This window comes from Phyllostomus discolor, chromosome 3, assembly GCF_004126475.2.
Source record: "Phyllostomus discolor isolate MPI-MPIP mPhyDis1 chromosome 3, mPhyDis1.pri.v3, whole genome shotgun sequence".
NCBI lineage: Eukaryota > Metazoa > Chordata > Mammalia > Chiroptera > Phyllostomidae > Phyllostomus > Phyllostomus discolor.
In genome coordinates this window covers 213,706,696-213,723,414 of record NC_040905.2, presented here as the reverse complement: position 1 = coordinate 213,723,414, position 16,719 = coordinate 213,706,696, and the positions used below count along the sequence as shown (strand labels likewise).

The following is a 16,719-nucleotide window of genomic DNA, read 5'->3' as shown; positions in this document are numbered from 1 at the left end:
TGCCATGTCCACGGTGTCCTTCTCGGGTTCACCGGGCTGGCCCGGGCCTCAGCCAGGTTCTGACGGTCACCACGTACTCACCGCCCCACCCACTCACTCCACACAGGTGCCAGGAGCTGCCCCCCGAGACCCGGGACACTCAGCCCAGTCCTAGGCCTGGGGACCCTGCCCCACGAAGCCGGTCGGGTCCGCACTGAGGCCGAGACCCCTGGCCCATCAGCCTCTGCTCTCCTGCCCCGCCCCCACCCCGGCCGCGCTCCGCGGGACCCGGCTGCCGGCGCACCCTTGCCACCACGCGGAAACGGGGGAGCACTTGTGCCCGGGAAACCAGCGCCTGCCTCTCCTCGTGACCGCCCCCCAGGAGCTCCTCCAGGCAGCCCCCTCCTCAGCAGCCCCCCGCCCCCGCCGTGGAACGGGACACCCAGACGGGCCCCGTGTGTGGGTCTCCGAGCTGTCCACCTTGAAAGAACCGTGTCTCCACCCCGCCCCCCGCGATCTGACTCCTGCCCCCCGTGGAAGGCGCCTGGGGAAGATAGAGAGCACGATTAGAACTAATATTGCGTATCTGTTCCCGCTTTTTAACACGACAACCAGCGATCTCCCCCCACGGACGCGGCTCGCACGCTCCCCCGGCAGCCCCGCTCTCGGGGTCTCGGGAGGAGCCGGCACCAACGTCCCGGTGCGCAGGCAGGCACGCCCGCGCCGGCACACACGCACAGCACGCAGACACCTGCGTGTGCTCCCAGACATGCACACACGTGTGCTGGGCAGCAGGGGCGGTCGGCGGCACTCACGCGGTGCCCAGGTCTCGGCATCCGAGGACCCCCGTCCCGGTGGAGCCGGAGACGCCGGGAGAAAGGCCGGCATCCCAGCGGCCAGGCGGGGCAGAGACACGCAACGGAGCGTTCTGGGCCAGGAGGGAAGGCGGGGCCCAGAAACGAGGGGCTGGCCTGACTCGGGGGCCACCGGTCGGCCCTGAGACGGCCTCGCACCCTGACGACGCACAGGGACGGTCACCGCTGCCCATCGTGGGACAGAACAGGCCATGAGACCCACGCCGGGTGGGGGCGGAGCTAGGAGGTTCCGCCTGCACAAAGAACCGTCTCGAGGACGAGAGTGGTCTGCCGGGGGCCAGGGTGGCGTGGCAGGGGCCGCGTCCGGCAAAGGCCACCCCCACCGAGTGCGTGATGTCGGCCTCCCCGGAGGTGGGACGGACCCGACCCTCGTGTCACCTGGGAGACAGCGCGGGCACCGGGGGAACACAGCACCGGGCGGCTGCAACCCCCACGGGCGCAAAGGCCCAAGCGCAGGGACACCCTGCCATGGGCCACGCTCACGGCCACGAGCACCCGGGAATGGCTGAGGAACCCCCCCGGACGGGGAGGGACGGCAGGGGGCGCGCGGGCCTCGGGGGGACCCTCTGCTGCGGAGGGCACGGCCTGGGACCCGAGGGGCCCACGGGGCGCGACCACGGCTGCTGTGCCATGTCGGGGCTCGGCCGCGCTGGGGGATCGGATGCCCGTCCCAGGAGCCACGAGGGCCTAGGGCACCAGCCAAGCGCCCAGCTCACCCCCACGCGGGCCCAGAAAACGTCCCGTGCGCTGCACGTACAGCCTGAGTCTGAGACGTTTCCAACGTTTAAAGAGACAAAATCTGCCTGAAAGGGAAGACGAGGCTTCCTGGTCCCCACCAGAACCCGCTCCCTGACCCTGCTTCCGGCTGCCCAGGGGTCACGAACCCTGGCCTGGGGGTCACAGAGCACCGGCCCACCCTCGGGAGCGCTCCCGACACCTCCTCTTCCGGTCGGCAGTGTCTCTCAGCGCCTGACGTGGCCGCCGCTCACCTGGGAGCCCGAGCGCCCGGCCGGCCCCAGCCCCCTCGCCGGGCCGGGCAGGGCTCGAAGGAGCATAGCAACAGAGGAGCGCAGGGACCCAGGGGTGGCAGGCCCTGCGGGACCCAGGGGCACAGAGTCCGTCTGGAGGCACCCAACGGCCCCCATGGACGCCACTGGTACCCCTCACTCGCCGCAGGCTCTCCAGCCAGAGCACGGCTCCCCCTTGGTGGGGGCCAGGGGGTGGGGGTGCCCAGGTCCCGAGCCCAACCCCCGGAGGACACCTGTCCAGGCAGCGCGGGCACAAGGCGGGCAGAGGCGCCCGGAAGGCCCGGACTGCAGCGGGGCGCCGGGGCTGTCTGCTGAGTCGGCGGCCACAGGACCCCACCACCGAGGCTGCTCCAGCCGCACGTGGTCTGCTGCCCCCACGACCAGCAGACCGTGGCTGCCCCCGTGAGTGTAATTAAAACCGGAGGTGGCCTCCGGGCATTCTGAGCCAAGACAACAAAGCTCGCCCTGCCCGCTCCAGGCGTGCGTGGCGAAGAGGCAACTGGCACCCGTCTGTCACACCTCCCAGCCCCGGCTCTGTACACAGCAGGCGCTCCATAAGCGCACGTGGCTGTTCAGCTCCTTAGGGCCAAGACCCCAGCCGAGATCAACCCGAAGAGGAAGGACACCCCCAATGCTACCTTCTGGAAAAGGCGGCGTCACAGCGAGAAGCCAGCCAGCCACCCAGAAAAGAGGGGGCACCGTGGAGGCCCTGGAGCAGGACCCACCCCGGGGTGGGGGGCAGCGGGGAGACGGGAGGGCCCTGAGACGGCCCTGCCACCGGCACAGCACCCGGGTCCCCACGGAAGCAGGCCGCACTGCCCGCCCGCCCGTCCGTCCGGCGGAGGCAGACACACACCGTGACCACCTGAGCCAGGGGCCAGGCCCGCCCATCGGAAAGGCAGCCGGACAGCGGAGGGGAGTCGAGAAACTGCAGGGCGGCGAGGCGGCCCGGGAGGGGGGAGACCTACGTGCATGTCCCGGTCCTGCCCCTCGTCTCTGCGCGGGGCCTGGAGCGAGTCACCGGGCCTCTCCGAGCTGCAGGGTCCTCATGCGGGACACGGGGTGGCACCCTCCCCAGGGTCCCGCCCAGCCCCGGGCAGGGGGGTAACAAAGGGCAGAAGAGGCTTCTCGGGTGACCCCACCACCATGGGCCCAGAGAACGTCGTCACCACCCCTGGGGGGCACAGGGCGGCCGCACAGCCCCGGCCCCCGAGCCACAAGGCCCTTCATGGGAAAGACAATGGTGTCTGTCATGGAGAACACCCCAGTAGGGCCACACAGAACTCCCAGCCCCACGACGGGGGGCCCCCGGAGCACCCTCAGCCCGACCGGGCAACCGGCCCCGCCCTCCGTGAGACGCCGGGTCTGGGAGACGGGCCCCGTCCTCTCTGGGGACCTCACCAACCCGTGCCCACGAGACCGTCCCGTGAAACTGCTACGGCTGACTCAGCGCCGGGCCAGGGACTCCCCCGCCTCCCTCACTGGCTGTGAGGCGGCTTCCACTACCGCCCATTGCACAGACGGGGAAACTGAGGCCCCAAAGGGGGTCACCGACCCAGGAAGCGTCGTGCCAAGTTTCAACCACACGTGTGGCCACAAAGACACGCAGACACCCTCCCACCTGAGTATCCTACCGCCCAGGCCCCTTCACAACCCTCACGGGGAGGGGGGGGCGAGGGTTGCTGGGGTGGGGGCCCCAAGGGGCTGCCGCTGAGACTGACGCTGCCCGCCAGCGGCTCCGGAGACCCTGGGACGCCTCTGCACTTCCGGCACAGGGGGCCAAGCCGGCCACCTGCCACAGCCAGCGCCGCCTCCTGCCCCATCCCGCCGGACCCACAGCTGGGCAGGGGCTGCTCCAGGACCCGAGGTCCCGCCAGCCCCAGCCCCGGCTACGTCACCCACCCAGGCCAGGCTGCACCCTGCACCCCACGCCCCGGGAGCCCTGCCAACTGGGGGAAAGCCCTGCCAGGAGCCAGCAAGCCTGGGCAGCCCCAGCTCTGCCCTCGGCAGCCCTCCTCCTGTCCCTCCAGGGCCCGGGGACGGCAGAGGGCGGCGGAGGGGGCTGGGTCGGTGATAGCACCCTGCGGCAAGGCCCCGGCTCCCGGCCCCGGGGCCACTCGGCCCTGAGAAGGCCAGAGGAGGGTGCTGGCCTCGGGGGCGCCCTGGGCACCGACCCCAGGCAGGGTGCCAGGGGCCCCCTCCCTGGGCAGCCCACCTCTTTGGTCTGGGGGTATGACCCCTGAGTGACAGGGCGGCCCCGGCCCCCCAAGCCCTTCTTTGTCAGAGGCCACGCTCCCCTCCTCCGGGGCGGGCACCCCATCTCCTTGGAAACAGGGTCACAGCCAAAGGGCAGAGGCCATGAAGCCCAGCCTGGAAGAGCAGTGACTCACTCCGGCCCCCTTCCCGATGTCCCACTGTGACTGGCCCTGGTCCCCACGGATTTGTCCTCGGCCGAGGGGGACGGGGCTGCAGGACCCACAGGGAAGTGGCTCTGGGGCAGTGCTGGCCAGACCCGGGCCGGCAGCCCGGCCCCCTGGGGCCCCGCCGGGCTGGCTGGGGCGGGGGATCACGGCCCCAGAGAAGGCAGGACGGCAGCCTGGATCCTGCTCAAGTCTGGGCCAAGTTCCCTCCGAAGGGCCGGGAAAGGCAGCGCCTGAGGCGCAGACATTTTCCTGCTGCCGGCGGCCGCACGCGCTCCCTCGGCCTCGACAAAGACCACACCGGAGGGGGCCCTGTCGGCGGCAGCTGGGGGAGCGATGGGGGGGCTCCCTTCACACCAAGTTGCGCGTCCCTGGGGGCCGATGCGGCTCGGCCCTCCCTGGTCCCGGGAGGAGGCGAGGCCGGCGAGGGGGCGGCGCCCCAGGCCCACCCACCCCCTGCGCCCGGCGGCCGCTCGCTCCCCACCCGGCCTGCCCCTCGGGCCCCGCCCCGCCCCCCGCCGCGCCTGCTCGGCCTCCCCCAGCGTCCGGCACCGGCACGAAGCCGGACCTCGCCACGCCTGCCGAGGCCCCGGGCGCGGCGGGCTCCCCGGGATCGGACGGGACTCTCGCAGGCCCCGTGGCCCGGGAGCGCGGTCCGCGGCGGTGGGTGCCCCGCCCGGGCTGGAGTCTCCCCTCACCCGGGCAGAGCCCGCGGGCGGCGGAGGCGCTCCCTCGGCTTGAGGGACTTCGGTCAACTTCGCGCCTCCCGGGGCCGCCCCTCGGAGGAGCCGGCTCCGAGGCCCGGGGCGCGCCCCTCTGTCCGCCCCGGAGCCCCGCCGCTCCTGCCACTGCCCTGGGGCCGCCGCGGCGGCGACCCCCGCGCCCGCGCGCGCGCCCGCGCCCCGACCGTCACCTGGGACATCTGCGGCCGGAAGTTGATGTCCTTCAGGTCGATGGAGCCGGGGGAGAGGTTGTGCAGCAGCTGGCACAGCAGCACGCCGTCCCGCAGCGCCTGCGCCAGGTCGAAGACCACGGCCGAGGGCCACACGACGCGGTGGTTGGGCGGCAGGACCTTGCAGTCGATGAGCCAGCGGCCGCACTGCCGCCACTGCTCCATGGCGCCCGCCGGGCCGCCCGCTCAGCGCCGCGCTCGGGCCAAAGTGCGGCGGCCGCGGGTCATCCCGCCCGGCCGCGCCGGGCTCCGCGGCCGGGGCGGGGCTTCCCGCGGGCGGCCGGGCGCCCCCGCGCCGCCGAGCGTCCCTCCTCTTCCTCCTCGGGCTCCTCGCGGGCCGCCGCTCCCGCCCACGTGCGGCCGCGCTGTAGGCGCCGGGCAGCGCGCCGCGTCCTCGGCTCACACACACGAGTCCGCCTGGGCCCCGGGCCGGGCTCCGCGCCGTCCACCGCCGCAGCGCTCCGCGATCAGCGCCGCCGGGCGCCGCATTCTGCGCGCGGGGCGCCCCGTGGCCGCCGCGGTTCCTGCCCCGCCCGAGACAAAGGCCCGGCGGGTCGCTTGCTCCGCGCGTCCCGGGCCTGGGCCGTCCTCGCCGCCGCCGCCGCCGCCGCCGCTTTGTTCGCCCCGCCTGCGGGCTCCGCGCTCCAAGCTCCGACTCAGAGGCTCCGCGGCTCCCGGGCACTGGGGGCGCGGGGGCGCGGGGGGCGCGGCCACGGGCGGGGCGGGGCGGAGGCGGGGCGCTGGCTGGGCACCTCCCCGAGACCCAGGCACCGCCCCCGCCCCCGCTCCACTTCCTGCCCCTCTGCCACCCGCAAAAGTTGCGGAGGGCTGGGGCTCGGGGCCCGCAGGCGCGCTGCTAGCGGAACCCGGACTTTGGGGAGCTCTGCGCCCGGGGCAAGAGACCTCGCCTACGGAGTGACGGCCAGTCGCCGTCTGTGCGTCTCTTCCTGCGTACAGTTCCTGAAGATCAATAGTTGGCCCCTGTCACGCCAGACGCTTCCACACGGCCAGAAGGGGCCACCGACTGGACCGAGGCCTCTCCCGCCCCTTCGGCTCATGAGGCCACCCCCGCGGGATTAATCGACGTCGGATGTGCACGGACCGGGGACGCGCCCAGAGCCAGTTCCCATCCTCCTTCCTGGCCTGGGACCGGCAGGAAGCCCCCCTCCCGACCCTGCACGGGGGCAGGGATTCCCCTGCGTTACGACCCAGAGGCCACTCTGGCCACTCGCAGCTGCCCAGAGGGCAAATCCTGGCGTCCGGGCTGGGGTGTGTGAGATAAGTAATCGGGGGAGAGGGAAGGAACCGAGGCCAGACTGGGCCCTGTGTCCCCCCGCCCCCACGCTGGCTGCAGGGTCCCCTGACCCTGCCCTGAACTCTTTACTGGGCCACGCCCCGGGGGGCGGGCAGTGTTCCCGGCAGCCGGCCTGTGACAGCGGGGGGGACTTCAAGGACATAAAGAGCCCATCTGGCAAAGAAATGATGTGGATTCTGGCTCAGCTGCCAGGAGCTCCAGGTCCTCCCCGCTGATGGACTGGGCCGCGCCCGACGAGTCTGGGCCCCTCTCTGAGCCGCGCCCAGCCGCCGGGTGCAGGTGTGGGGTCACCCGCCTCAGAGGGGCCACCCACCCTGGGCACGCGTGGTGGGCCCCTGTACCTGTGCTAGCTGGGGCAGCCCTGGGCAGCAGCCAGGACGGCCCCGTCCCCTCCTCCTCTGGCATTCCTGGCGCAGCAGCGGGAGCAGGGGCACACCCCCACCCCACCTCACCTCAGGGGTCCCCTGGGCCCTGTGTTCTGGGACCCCGCCTCTGCAGGGAGCCAGGCTCGGCCCTTCCCGAACGGAGCAGGAAGCCTGGGGCCGTGGAGAGAGGCGGGGAGGGCGCACCGGGCCTGCGGGCAGCAGGGGCGAGCTCCCCGCTCCCGTCCAGCGCCTTCCGAGGAGGGAACGGGTGTGGCGCCGCGGGACGGTGCTGGGGAAGGAACCCCCCGCGGGGGGGGGGCGCGGGGGTGCTGGGAGCCTGCCTGCCTTGCCGCCCCGGGAGGTCGCAAAGAGGGGACAGGGCCCGAACCCCCAGCACCTCGGGCCTCCGCTCCGACAGCAGGCAAAGGTACCTTCCCTGGCGGCGCCCCCCCCCCCCCCCCCCCGAGGAACGGCGCGCGGCCACCCCGTCAGAACCCCTGGTGAGGCGCGAACCCAGCCCCGCGCTTGGGGTGCTCTATTCGCGGGCCCCGTAAATGCCTGGGTCTCTATCCCACAGGTGGCTCCGCCAGCAAGAAAGGGGCCTCTGTCCGCACCGGTCTGGGCCTTCCTGCCTGGGTGGAGAACAAACCGAGATGATGAGCCCCGAGGCTGGGACGCCGGCGAGGCAGCCACGGCGCAGACGGTCGTCTGCTGCCCCCTGGTGGGCATGGAGGACACTGTCGCCACCTGGCTGCCCCTTTCCGGGGGCCGCTGCCCAGCTTCTCCGGGAACAGTGGAGCCAGAGGCCCGGGCCCCCCGCTGCCTGCGTGGTCCTGAGCGAGTCACAACACTCGCCGCAGTCCCAGTGTTTCATTTTGTTTTTCATGATTATATTTATTTTTAGAGAGGGGGAAGGGAGGGAGAAAAAGGGAGAGAAACATCAATGTGTGGCTGCCTCTCGTGCGCCCCCTGCTGGGCACCTGGCCCACAACCCAGGCATGTGCCCTGACTGGGAATCGAACTGGCAACCTTTCAATGGAGGAAGTCCCATGCTAAGTGCCGGACAGTCCACAGGAGAAGCTGTGACAGATGAAACGCAGGAGACAGGCCATGGCCAGGTGGCTCAGTTGGTTGGAGCATCGTCCCAGACACCCAAATGCTGCAGGTTCAATCCCTGGTCAGGGTGTATATGAGAGGCAATTGATGTTTCTCTCTCACGTCCATGTTTTTCTTTTCTCTCTCCCTCCTTTCTGTTTCTAGAGTCAATTTTTAAAAAGTCGTACCCTCAGGTAAGGATTTAAAAAAAAATGTTTTTAAACCCAGGGGGCAGGAAGAGCCAATACCAGCCGCACAGCCCAAGGGTGGCAGGAGGGCTGCAGTCCCCTCCCCCACCCCACCCCACCACAGCCTCCCCAGCCCCACCCTCGGCCCCTCGCGGGTCCTCCGCAGCCAGCCGGGGCCTAGTCCACCCGGGGTGAGGCGCTGCCTCTCCTGCCCCAGGGGAGCCCCCGCCGGAGGTAGAACCTAAGCCCGCCCAGCGAGTCCTCCCCGGACGCCCAGGTTCCCTGCAGTGCACGCCCCCCCTACCCCCGCCCCAGGCCGCATGCCCTCACCCCTCACCCCCTGGGCCGGCCCTCCTCACCTGCCGCCCCATGCAGTTGGTGGGCTTGCTCTGTCTCCTCCCCCCAGACCGACCATCAGCTGGGTGGCACCAGGGACCATCTCTGTCCTCCCCCCGGGCGCACTGGGCTGGGACGGCGGTGGGTGGTCGGAAAGCAGCTGTTGAATGAGACGCCAGGTGTGGAGCCGGCATCCTGGCACAGCCGGGCACCCGAGGGCCTCCTCCACAGACGCCACAGGAGCGCGGCACCCCGGCTCTGAGGCGTCAGAGGCCGGCTGTGCGGCCTGTGGGTCGGTTTGCCCTGCCATCTAACAAGGTTCCTGGCACGGACCTGAACAGCAGGTGCGCACGTGTCACGCCGCCGTGCGGGAGATCCGCGGTCAGGGCGGCCTGTCGTCACTTCGGGGCGGTTTATTCCAACAGCAGCGGAGCGGATGGAGACGGCGCGGCCGCTGCGGCTCCTGGAGCGGGAGGCGCCGCCTCTCTGCGCCTGTCCCGAGCCCGGCCCGGGGTTGCACAGCCCTGTTCGTCCCGAAGGGGCCAGTCCCCGGCCCTCGCACGGGCCCCCGAATGCTTCCGCCGCCAGGGGTTTCCACGCCTGGAACTTTCGGGGTCCCTTGACACTGACTCGAGGGGAGAGGTGACCAGAGAGGAGGGAAAGCGCCTCGACAGCTGACTCAGCGTTTACATGCTGACTCGGCAAAAGAACGCGAAGACACCGCACACCCATGCGCCTCCCCCCCCCCCCCCCCCCCCCGCCCCCCGGCAGGAGCGGCGGAAACCGGCTGCCGAGGCCCCGGCCAGGGTTCGAGCTGAAGGCGGGAAGGGGGTGGAAGTGCTGCCGCGCGGCCTGGAGCTCCGGGAAGCCTGGAGGCTGCGGGGTCCGTGGGGGTCCCGGCCTTCGGAGGGAGGTCCCCCTGCCCCGCTTCCCCGCCTGCCCGCGCAGTAACTCCCACTCCGCGCGCCTTCTCCGCTCCAGACTCGGCACTAGCGCACCGCCCCCCGGAGGGAGGCGAGCATGGTCTGGCAGGTGGAGGTGCGCAGAGCTGCAGCGATGGCCCCAGGTCGGGCAGAGGCAGCCCCGGGCGATCGGAGCCCACGGCCCAGGCCTCCTGGGCTCCCCGGGGCTCACGCTCAGCGGCGGGAGCCGGACCCCGGAGCACTGAAGGTGCTCTGGACTAGAGAGCGTGCGCCCTCCCACGCTCAGCGCGGTTGGCGCGCTGGGGCCTCTAGGCCTCTCCAAACACAGAGACCCATTCTGCCCACACAGGCCTCCCAGGCCGCGGGGCCAGGGCTTCCCCAGCCGGCCCAAGGGCTGCAGCGGGCTCAGGGCCTCTCATCCATGGGGCAGGGCCCAGGGCCTCATTCGGCAGCCAGGCTCCCCGCACGGGCCTCCTCGGAAGGGGAAGGTAGAGGCCACCCAGCCTCCACCCCTCCCCCCACCCCACCCTCCCCTCTCCCCCTCCACCCCTGTCCCCTCATCCTCCCTCCAGAACGTACTGACCGAGCACAGCTCCGCTCTGGGGCAAGGGGAGGCAAATATCTTGACTCCCCTGGACAAGCCTGGGCCAAGGACCCATTCTCCAGGCCGGGCGGGGAACCCGAGCTCCCCAGGTGCCCGCCCCCCACCTGCGACGGCATGTTAGCTGCCACTATTTCCTGGGGAGAATGACCCTCGGCCCCCGCTGGGGGGTGGGGTGCAGGCTTTTCACATTATTTTTGAAAAGGCAAAAATACGCCCTTTTCCCAGAGAGACGCTTCCACGTTCACACGACGCACGGGCTGCAGGCCTTGGTTTCGGCCCCAGACTGGGGCCTCGGGCTGGACTGCCACACGCGCCTGGAGGGGGCCCCTCCTCAGGGCTGTGCGGGGACAGTCCCGTCTGTCCTGAGGGGCGCCCCTGAGGTCAGGGCACCCAGTCCAGGCTCTGAGGCCGGGGGGTGGGGGTGGGGGGCGGAAGGGGGGGGGGCTCCAGGAACTCCGCCCACTGGTCTGCAGGCAGGCAGGGCTTGGGGCGCCCCCGGGGGTCTGCAGGAAGCTCTCTCATCAAGGGGCCAACAGCCATGACAACGAAGGACAGAGGTGGGAGTCCAGCCGGCTGAGGGGAAGGCCCCACCCCCATGGCTGGCTGTGAGTCAAGGGGCCCGAGGGGTGACCAGGGGCACCAGCTGCCACTGAACTCGTCCCTGGCAGGCTCCGTCCACTGGGATGCGGGCAGCGGCAGCGTGGGCTTCCTCTGAGAGGGCAGCTCACCACGCAGTCTGATCACAGAGCCAGGGGGAGTGGGCACACCGCCGGCCCCACGCCCACTGCTGTTCACTCTGCCCTCTGACCTCGCAGGGAGTGGCCCACCCCTGCCCTCAGGGGGCAGAGGGTCAGCTCAGCTGAGGGGAGGCGGCTGCTGGCCCTGTGGCTGGGCCCCCAGGCCCCAGCACGAGTGACCCAAACCCAGGAACATGCCTGTCACCCCCAGAGCCACCAACACCCAGCCGCTGCCCGCTCAGCACCCTGCCCACCCCGGGCTTCCTCCTGTCTCGTGGGTCTGCCGGGTCTGGACATACCCACAAACGGGCTTTTACACCAGGTGGCCTTGTGCCCGCCCCTTTCCCCCAGCACAGGCGCACCCCTGTGGCAGAGAGCCGGTGAGTCCTTCATCCCCGTCTGTGGCTGAATAAACCCCACTGTGAGCCAGTCCGCTCTGACAGCACGTTTTATGTGACCCCGTGCACCGGACATGCCATCGCCTCACCGTGCCTCCCGCTGGGAACCTTACCGATGAGATGTCTCACATCCCGCTCTCCGGGGGGGCTCCCCAAACCCCCTGTGCGCGTGCCGCTCACCGTGCACGCCGGCCAGGGCACCGGCGCTCGCCAGCAACCCCCGATCTGCGTGTGGATGTCACAGAACGTGTGGCCGAACAAGCCCATCGGCCCACCCAAGTGGTTTCTCGTGTGCTTGAAAGTTTGCCAAACTCGGAATCGAGTGTCAAACTTTGAGTTAATTAGAATTAAATACAATTAAAGATTCGGCTCCCCAGCCGGGGAAGCCACACGGAAGAGCCCGGAAGCCACACGTGACTCACGGTAGCTGCCCGGCTGGGTTGCGTGGGGCGCCCCCCCACGAGCGGCGTGCCATTGGAGCGGGTTTTGGGAAACCGCTGCAGCCCCGGTGGCGGGGGGGGGGGGTCCAGCGGGGGGCCGTCTGTGTCCCTGGACCCTGTGTCGGTGCCGGCACTGGTACATGTGTAGGAGTTACTGTGACTGCAACAAGTATGGCCAGAGGAGCGGACCCGCACGCCAACTTTCTCCTCCAGGAGACCTGGGCCATGTTCCCTCCTTCACTTTTTAATACTTGTTTTAAGTTTTAAAAAAGATTTTATTTATTTATTTTTTTTTAGAGAGGGGAAAGGAGGAGAAAAGAGAGGAAGAGAAATATACATGTGTGGTTGCCTCTTGCGTGACCCCTGCTGGGGACCTGGCCCACGACCCAGGCATGTGCCCTGACTGGGAATCGAACTCGTGACCCTGTGGTTCACAGGCCAGTGCTCAACCCACTGAGCCACACCAGCTAGGGATTAATTCAGTTTTTTATTTATTTGTATTTAGAAACAAAACTGACCATTGTATCCCAGGGTATTATTATCCATGTGGATATTGTTATTGCTTTCTAGAGTTACACTTTTCACACATAAGCATAAATAAAAGAATTAAAAAGTTATATAGATCCCCTGGCTGGCGTAGCTCAGTGGATTGAGCACGGGCTGCGAACCAAAGTGTCGCAGGTTCGATTCCCAATCAGGGTACATGCCTGGGTTGCAGGCCATGACCCCCAGCAACCACACATTGATTTTTCTCTCTATCTCCCTCCCTTCCCTCTCTAAAAATAAATAAAAATCAAAAAATATTTTAAAAAAAGAAAAATTTGGGCAAAACAGTGCTTATTATCCACCGGGAAATACGGTATTCATTGGTTGGTTCTTGTATGTGACCTGACGGGCATTGAACCCACAACGTGGTGTGTCCAGATGACTCTCTAACCGACTGAGGCTGCCTAGCCAGGGCAAACTAACCCAAGTGTCATTCCTAGCTTTCTAGGAATTGTTTTTCCACCGCGAGAGTCACGTGGAATCCAACGCAGAGACTGGAACGTCCCTGCGTTCTTTTCCTTCTGTATCTGGCTGCTGCGGAGGAGCGCACCGCGCAATCCGGAATGACCCAGCCTGGCCGGGCCTTCGTGCGTGCGTCCCGCGGCCACCGCGCAGCCCCGCCGTCTCCTTTGGCAGCCACCAACGGCCCTGCCCTGGCGCGTCCTTGCAGCTTGGGGTCGAGGTCAGGCCAGTGCTGACGGCGAGCGGGAGATGGCTCCGCCCCTGTTTCCAGAGATCTCCGTGGAACAGCGCATGCGCGCCTCCCTTCCTTCCGTGCTCACGGGCTTCGCGCGCGCGCCATCCGGGCCCAGTGTGGGCCTTGGGGAAGGTTTTACGTGGCAGGTCCACTTCTTTTTTTTTTTTTTTTTTTTAAGATTTTATTTATTTTTAGAGAGGGAAGGGAGGGAGGGAGAGGGAGAGGGGGGGGGGGGGGAGGGAGAGAGAAAAATCAATGTGCGGTTGCTGGGGGTTATGGCCTGCAACCCAGGCGTGTACCCTGGCTGGGAATCAAACCTGGGACACTTTGGTTCCCAGTCCGCGCTCAATCCACTGAGCTATGCCAGCCAGGGCAGGTCCACTTCTTTAACAGCACGACTCAAGCTGTCTCTTCTCGTGCCCGTATGGATGAACTGCATTTTTCTAGGCCCTGGTCCACTTAGCCAAATTTACAAGCGTATTGACATCAGGCTGTTCACGGTATTATTTTATTATCTCTTTAACATGTACAGCTTCTGTTGTAAGTCCTTTTTAATTCTTGTTTTTTAAATATCAGAACACTCTATTTGTTCAGACTCATCACGCCGTGAATTCACAGCGAGCGGGGCCCAGCATCCTTTCTGTCGCGCGTCTCTGGCCGCAGCAGAGGCGGGCGCTTCGGGTGCACCAGGTCCTTCCTCTCTTTGGCTCCCTTCCTTCTCCGACCACGTTCCTTCGCGCGTCTCAGGAAGCCGTCTCGGCTCTTCGAGCGCCGACTGTGCTCAGTTCGCACACGGATGCTCTCGGCGAGAACCTTGTCCCTCACTTGTTCGTGCACAACAGTGCCCCCCACAGGCGGGGGGTGACACTGCAGGCTCTTCTAGGCTTGCCGGGGGAACATCCTTTTCGAGTGGTGCCCGGTTCCCGGGCTGTCTACAAGGTCACCTTCCCTGCAGATGCACAAGGAGGTGGCCAAAGGCACGCCTCCCTGTTGCTAAAAGGCCTGGAGGACGTGGGGCGGCGGCCTCCCCCTTTCCCTTTGTGTCGGTCTGCTGGCAGCTGGCGGCTCTGGCCGAAACGAAGCCTTTGTGATCCTTAGTGTTAGTTCCGTGTCTTTCTGTTTTTGTTTTGTTTTTTCCCCACCAGGGGCTTACTATTTTTATTAGTCTCTTGATCATTTTGGGGGGTATTTCTTTCCCTCGTCTTTAGTGCATGTACTTAGGTTAATTTTTGCTGGTTTTTTTTTTTTACCCCTGACATCTTGAGATGAATATTTAGCTCTTTAATTCGTAACCTTCCTACTTTTGTAAAGCATGTAAAGCTATCAATTCCGCACCCGCCCGCAGGCATCATTTTAGCTGCAGCCTACGCTTTTGATATGTTGTAATTCTATCGTCATGCATTTAAAATATTTTAAAATTTGCGTCGTGGGTTCGTCTCTGGCCCACGAGACTGTCAGAAGTGTATTGCTTAATGACCGAGTGCGCGGGATTCCTTCCAGGTACCGGGTTACCGCCGGCCCGGGGACCTCGTTTCCCGCCCAGGCATCCTGTACGCGCTGGGAGACGCGCCGGACCTGGTGCGCGGTCGGGCCGGGGGCCCAAGCCTGGAGACGTCCCGCGTCCCGGTGAAGAAGGGATCCCACACTCGTGGGCTCGGTGCTCCGGGGCGCCCGGGGCGTCACTTTGCTAAGCGGCCCCGGGGAGCCCGTTTGAATACAACTGCAGTCAGAAAAAGGGCGGAACTACAGAGAGGGCTGGCGGAGCTCGCGCGGTGACGTGCACACGCGGGCGAACTCGAGACCTGTCTCTCACTGCGCGCCCAGACGGCCTTAAATTATTTAAAAGCCATTGCATCGGTCGCTGGGAGTAGGAACGCTAACGGGCACGGCAGCGGCAACAGCGAAAGGACACGAGCGGCGGCACAGATGCCCCCTGGGGCAAACACTGGGACCCACAGCGCGGTGGGCGGGCCCGGCCCCCCGCGCCCCGCTCCCAACCGCTTCCTCGGGCGGCAGGCCCCGCCCACGAGGTCGCGCTCCGGCCCCGCCCCTCGGGGCGATCGATCGCTCCGGCTCGTCGCGCAGGCTTGCGCGTCCTGGGCGCTCGGCTACGGATGCCTGCGGCGCTGCCATGGAGACGCGGCGGGGCGGCCAACAGGCTCTGCCTGGGTCTGAAGCGCCGCGCCCCGCCCCGCGGCCCGGGCGTCGCCGAGAACCGCGCCGCGAGGGCGACTGCGGCGCGGGCGGGAGGGCGTAAGGTGGGGGGAGGAGACCCAGAATGCTGGGGAGACAATGGGGACGTGCCCTGGGGGTCCCGGGGCGCGGGTCGGGCGAGGGGGGACCCAGGATACTGGGGAGGCGATGGGGACGTGCCGTGGGGGGGGTCCAGATCGCAGGCAGGGCTAAGGGCACTCGGCAGCCGCCGAGGTGAGGCGCGCCTGGACGATGGGGAAGGGGCGGCTGCGGATGCCGCCTCGAGTGGTTTTCACCGGGCATCCTGTTTTTTTCTGGTCCAGGGGCCTCCAGATGCCTGGAGCACAAAGGCGGCGCTGGTGGCCGGGTGAGTACCAGGCCGGCCCCAGCCCGGCAGCCTAGCTAGGCGAACGCCCTGGCAGGTCAGAGGCTGGTCTGGAAGCAGCCCCTGGTGACCTGGGCCATTTTAGGTTCTCAGGACTTGTTCCGCTGGTACAGACGCAAACCCTCCGCTAAGCCGTGGGCCAGGGTGCCCCCGCCCCTTCGTTAGTAATGAAGTAGGATTAGGCTCCGTCTGGCTCATCTGATGGCGACGGACACTTTGTGTCGTCAGTAGCCCGTTTAACTCTCTGCTCTGGAGTTCAGGTTCTGAGCCATGAAACCTGCCACCGCCGCCCTTGACAGCGTGTCCGTTTCTTGCAGTATCGCCCTGGGGAAGAGCTGTCCACTAGCCCCACAATATAAGGCTGGGAGCCAGCGCCGCCTCTGCACCCCGGACAAGTCCTAGGTCGCCCTGCTGCACAGTGAGCTGCTCCAAGCTCTGCTCAGGGGAGACCGGCCTGGGCGCAGCGGTCATCTGTCTAGCTGTATGGACCATGACCTTCCAGCCAGGGTGGTGCATCCATCTTTTCAAGCTGAGTGGTCCACACCGTGTTGTCAGAATCACAGCAGACACCTGCCAGTGCCTCCCCTCGAGGTAGGTGCTTCGTCCCAGCCACCTCCACAGCTAATGAAGTGCCCACAGCTGTCACCATTGAAGGCTGTAGCCAGGGAGCCACCCGGACCTGCTGGCCGTGTCAGGGGTAGTCCTTAGATGTCTTCAGAATGCTCAGAGGCTCCTCTCACGTCTCCCTCCACCACCACCCACCTAAGGGTGCTGCCCACCCACAGCCTGGACCACTAACTTAACTAAACAACCCCTGGACCCAGCGGCTGCAAAGCGTGTTCATCAGAGCGTCTGGTGCAAAGCGGTTGAGAGGGTTGGCCCAGGGCGGCCGCAGGCTCCGCAGCCCAGCAGGGGTCCCGGGCCCGGGATGAGCGGCCGCGCCCCGCTGGCAGAGAAAGCCCTGTCGGAAGGCTACGCCCGGCGGCGCTACAGGGACACCTCCCTGCTCATCTGGCAGCAGCAGCAGCAGCAGCTGGAGTCCGCGCCGCCCAGGACCTACCTGGGCAGGAGCCGCAGCATGTGGTACTCCCGGTACGGAAACGAGGCCATCCTGGTCCGGGACCGGGACAAGCTGGAGGTCTCCAGGGACACGGGCCAGTCCAAGTTCTGCACAGTCATGTGACCACAGAGGGAACACCGAGCCCAGGGCCCACACGGTGAGCCCGGCCCCGCTCCCGTTAGC

General features: G+C 67.2%; 3 protein-coding genes across 15 annotated transcripts in view; 2 read left to right on the top strand and 1 right to left on the bottom strand.

The window, feature by feature from the left end:
* Window positions 1–5,453, bottom strand: part of VAV2 (vav guanine nucleotide exchange factor 2) — an 89,931-nt gene extending 84,478 nt beyond the window's left edge. For 7 of the 11 annotated variants that reach the window (XR_004902386.1, XR_004902387.1, XM_036022458.1 and 4 more), the window contains exon 1: window positions 5,216–5,453. Coding sequence is in view for 9 of the 11 variants with exons in the window: in XM_036022458.1 (XP_035878351.1) it covers window positions 5,216–5,419 (204 nt within the window). In the remaining 2 variants the exon portion in view is untranslated. The remainder of the gene's footprint in view (window positions 1–5,215) is intronic. The other 4 variants (XM_028512415.2, XM_036022459.1, XM_036022460.1 and 1 more) reach the window with 1 other exon arrangement.
* On the top strand, window positions 5,385–7,867 carry LOC118499836 (wiskott-Aldrich syndrome protein homolog 1-like). Its single transcript, XM_036022463.1, has 2 exons — window positions 5,385–6,523; window positions 7,512–7,867. The coding sequence occupies exon 1, from the start codon at window positions 5,385–5,387 to the stop codon at window positions 6,171–6,173; it is 789 nt and encodes a 262-aa protein (XP_035878356.1). The 3' UTR covers window positions 6,174–6,523; window positions 7,512–7,867.
* A 6,254-nt stretch (window positions 7,868–14,121) lies between these two features.
* On the top strand, window positions 14,122–16,719 carry BRD3OS (BRD3 opposite strand). 3 transcript variants are annotated; one of them, XM_036022451.1, is made up of 3 exons: window positions 14,122–15,156; window positions 15,415–15,458; window positions 15,794–16,719. In XM_036022451.1, exons 1-3 carry the CDS (start codon window positions 15,013–15,015, stop codon window positions 15,876–15,878), a joined length of 273 nt encoding a protein of 90 aa, XP_035878344.1. In that variant the 5' UTR covers window positions 14,122–15,012; the 3' UTR covers window positions 15,879–16,719. The 3 variants fall into 3 exon arrangements, with proteins under 3 accessions (XP_035878344.1, XP_035878346.1, XP_035878345.1); XM_036022453.1 differs by lacking the exon at window positions 15,415–15,458 and having other exon boundaries at window positions 14,909–15,156; XM_036022452.1 differs by having other exon boundaries at window positions 14,909–15,156; window positions 15,415–16,719.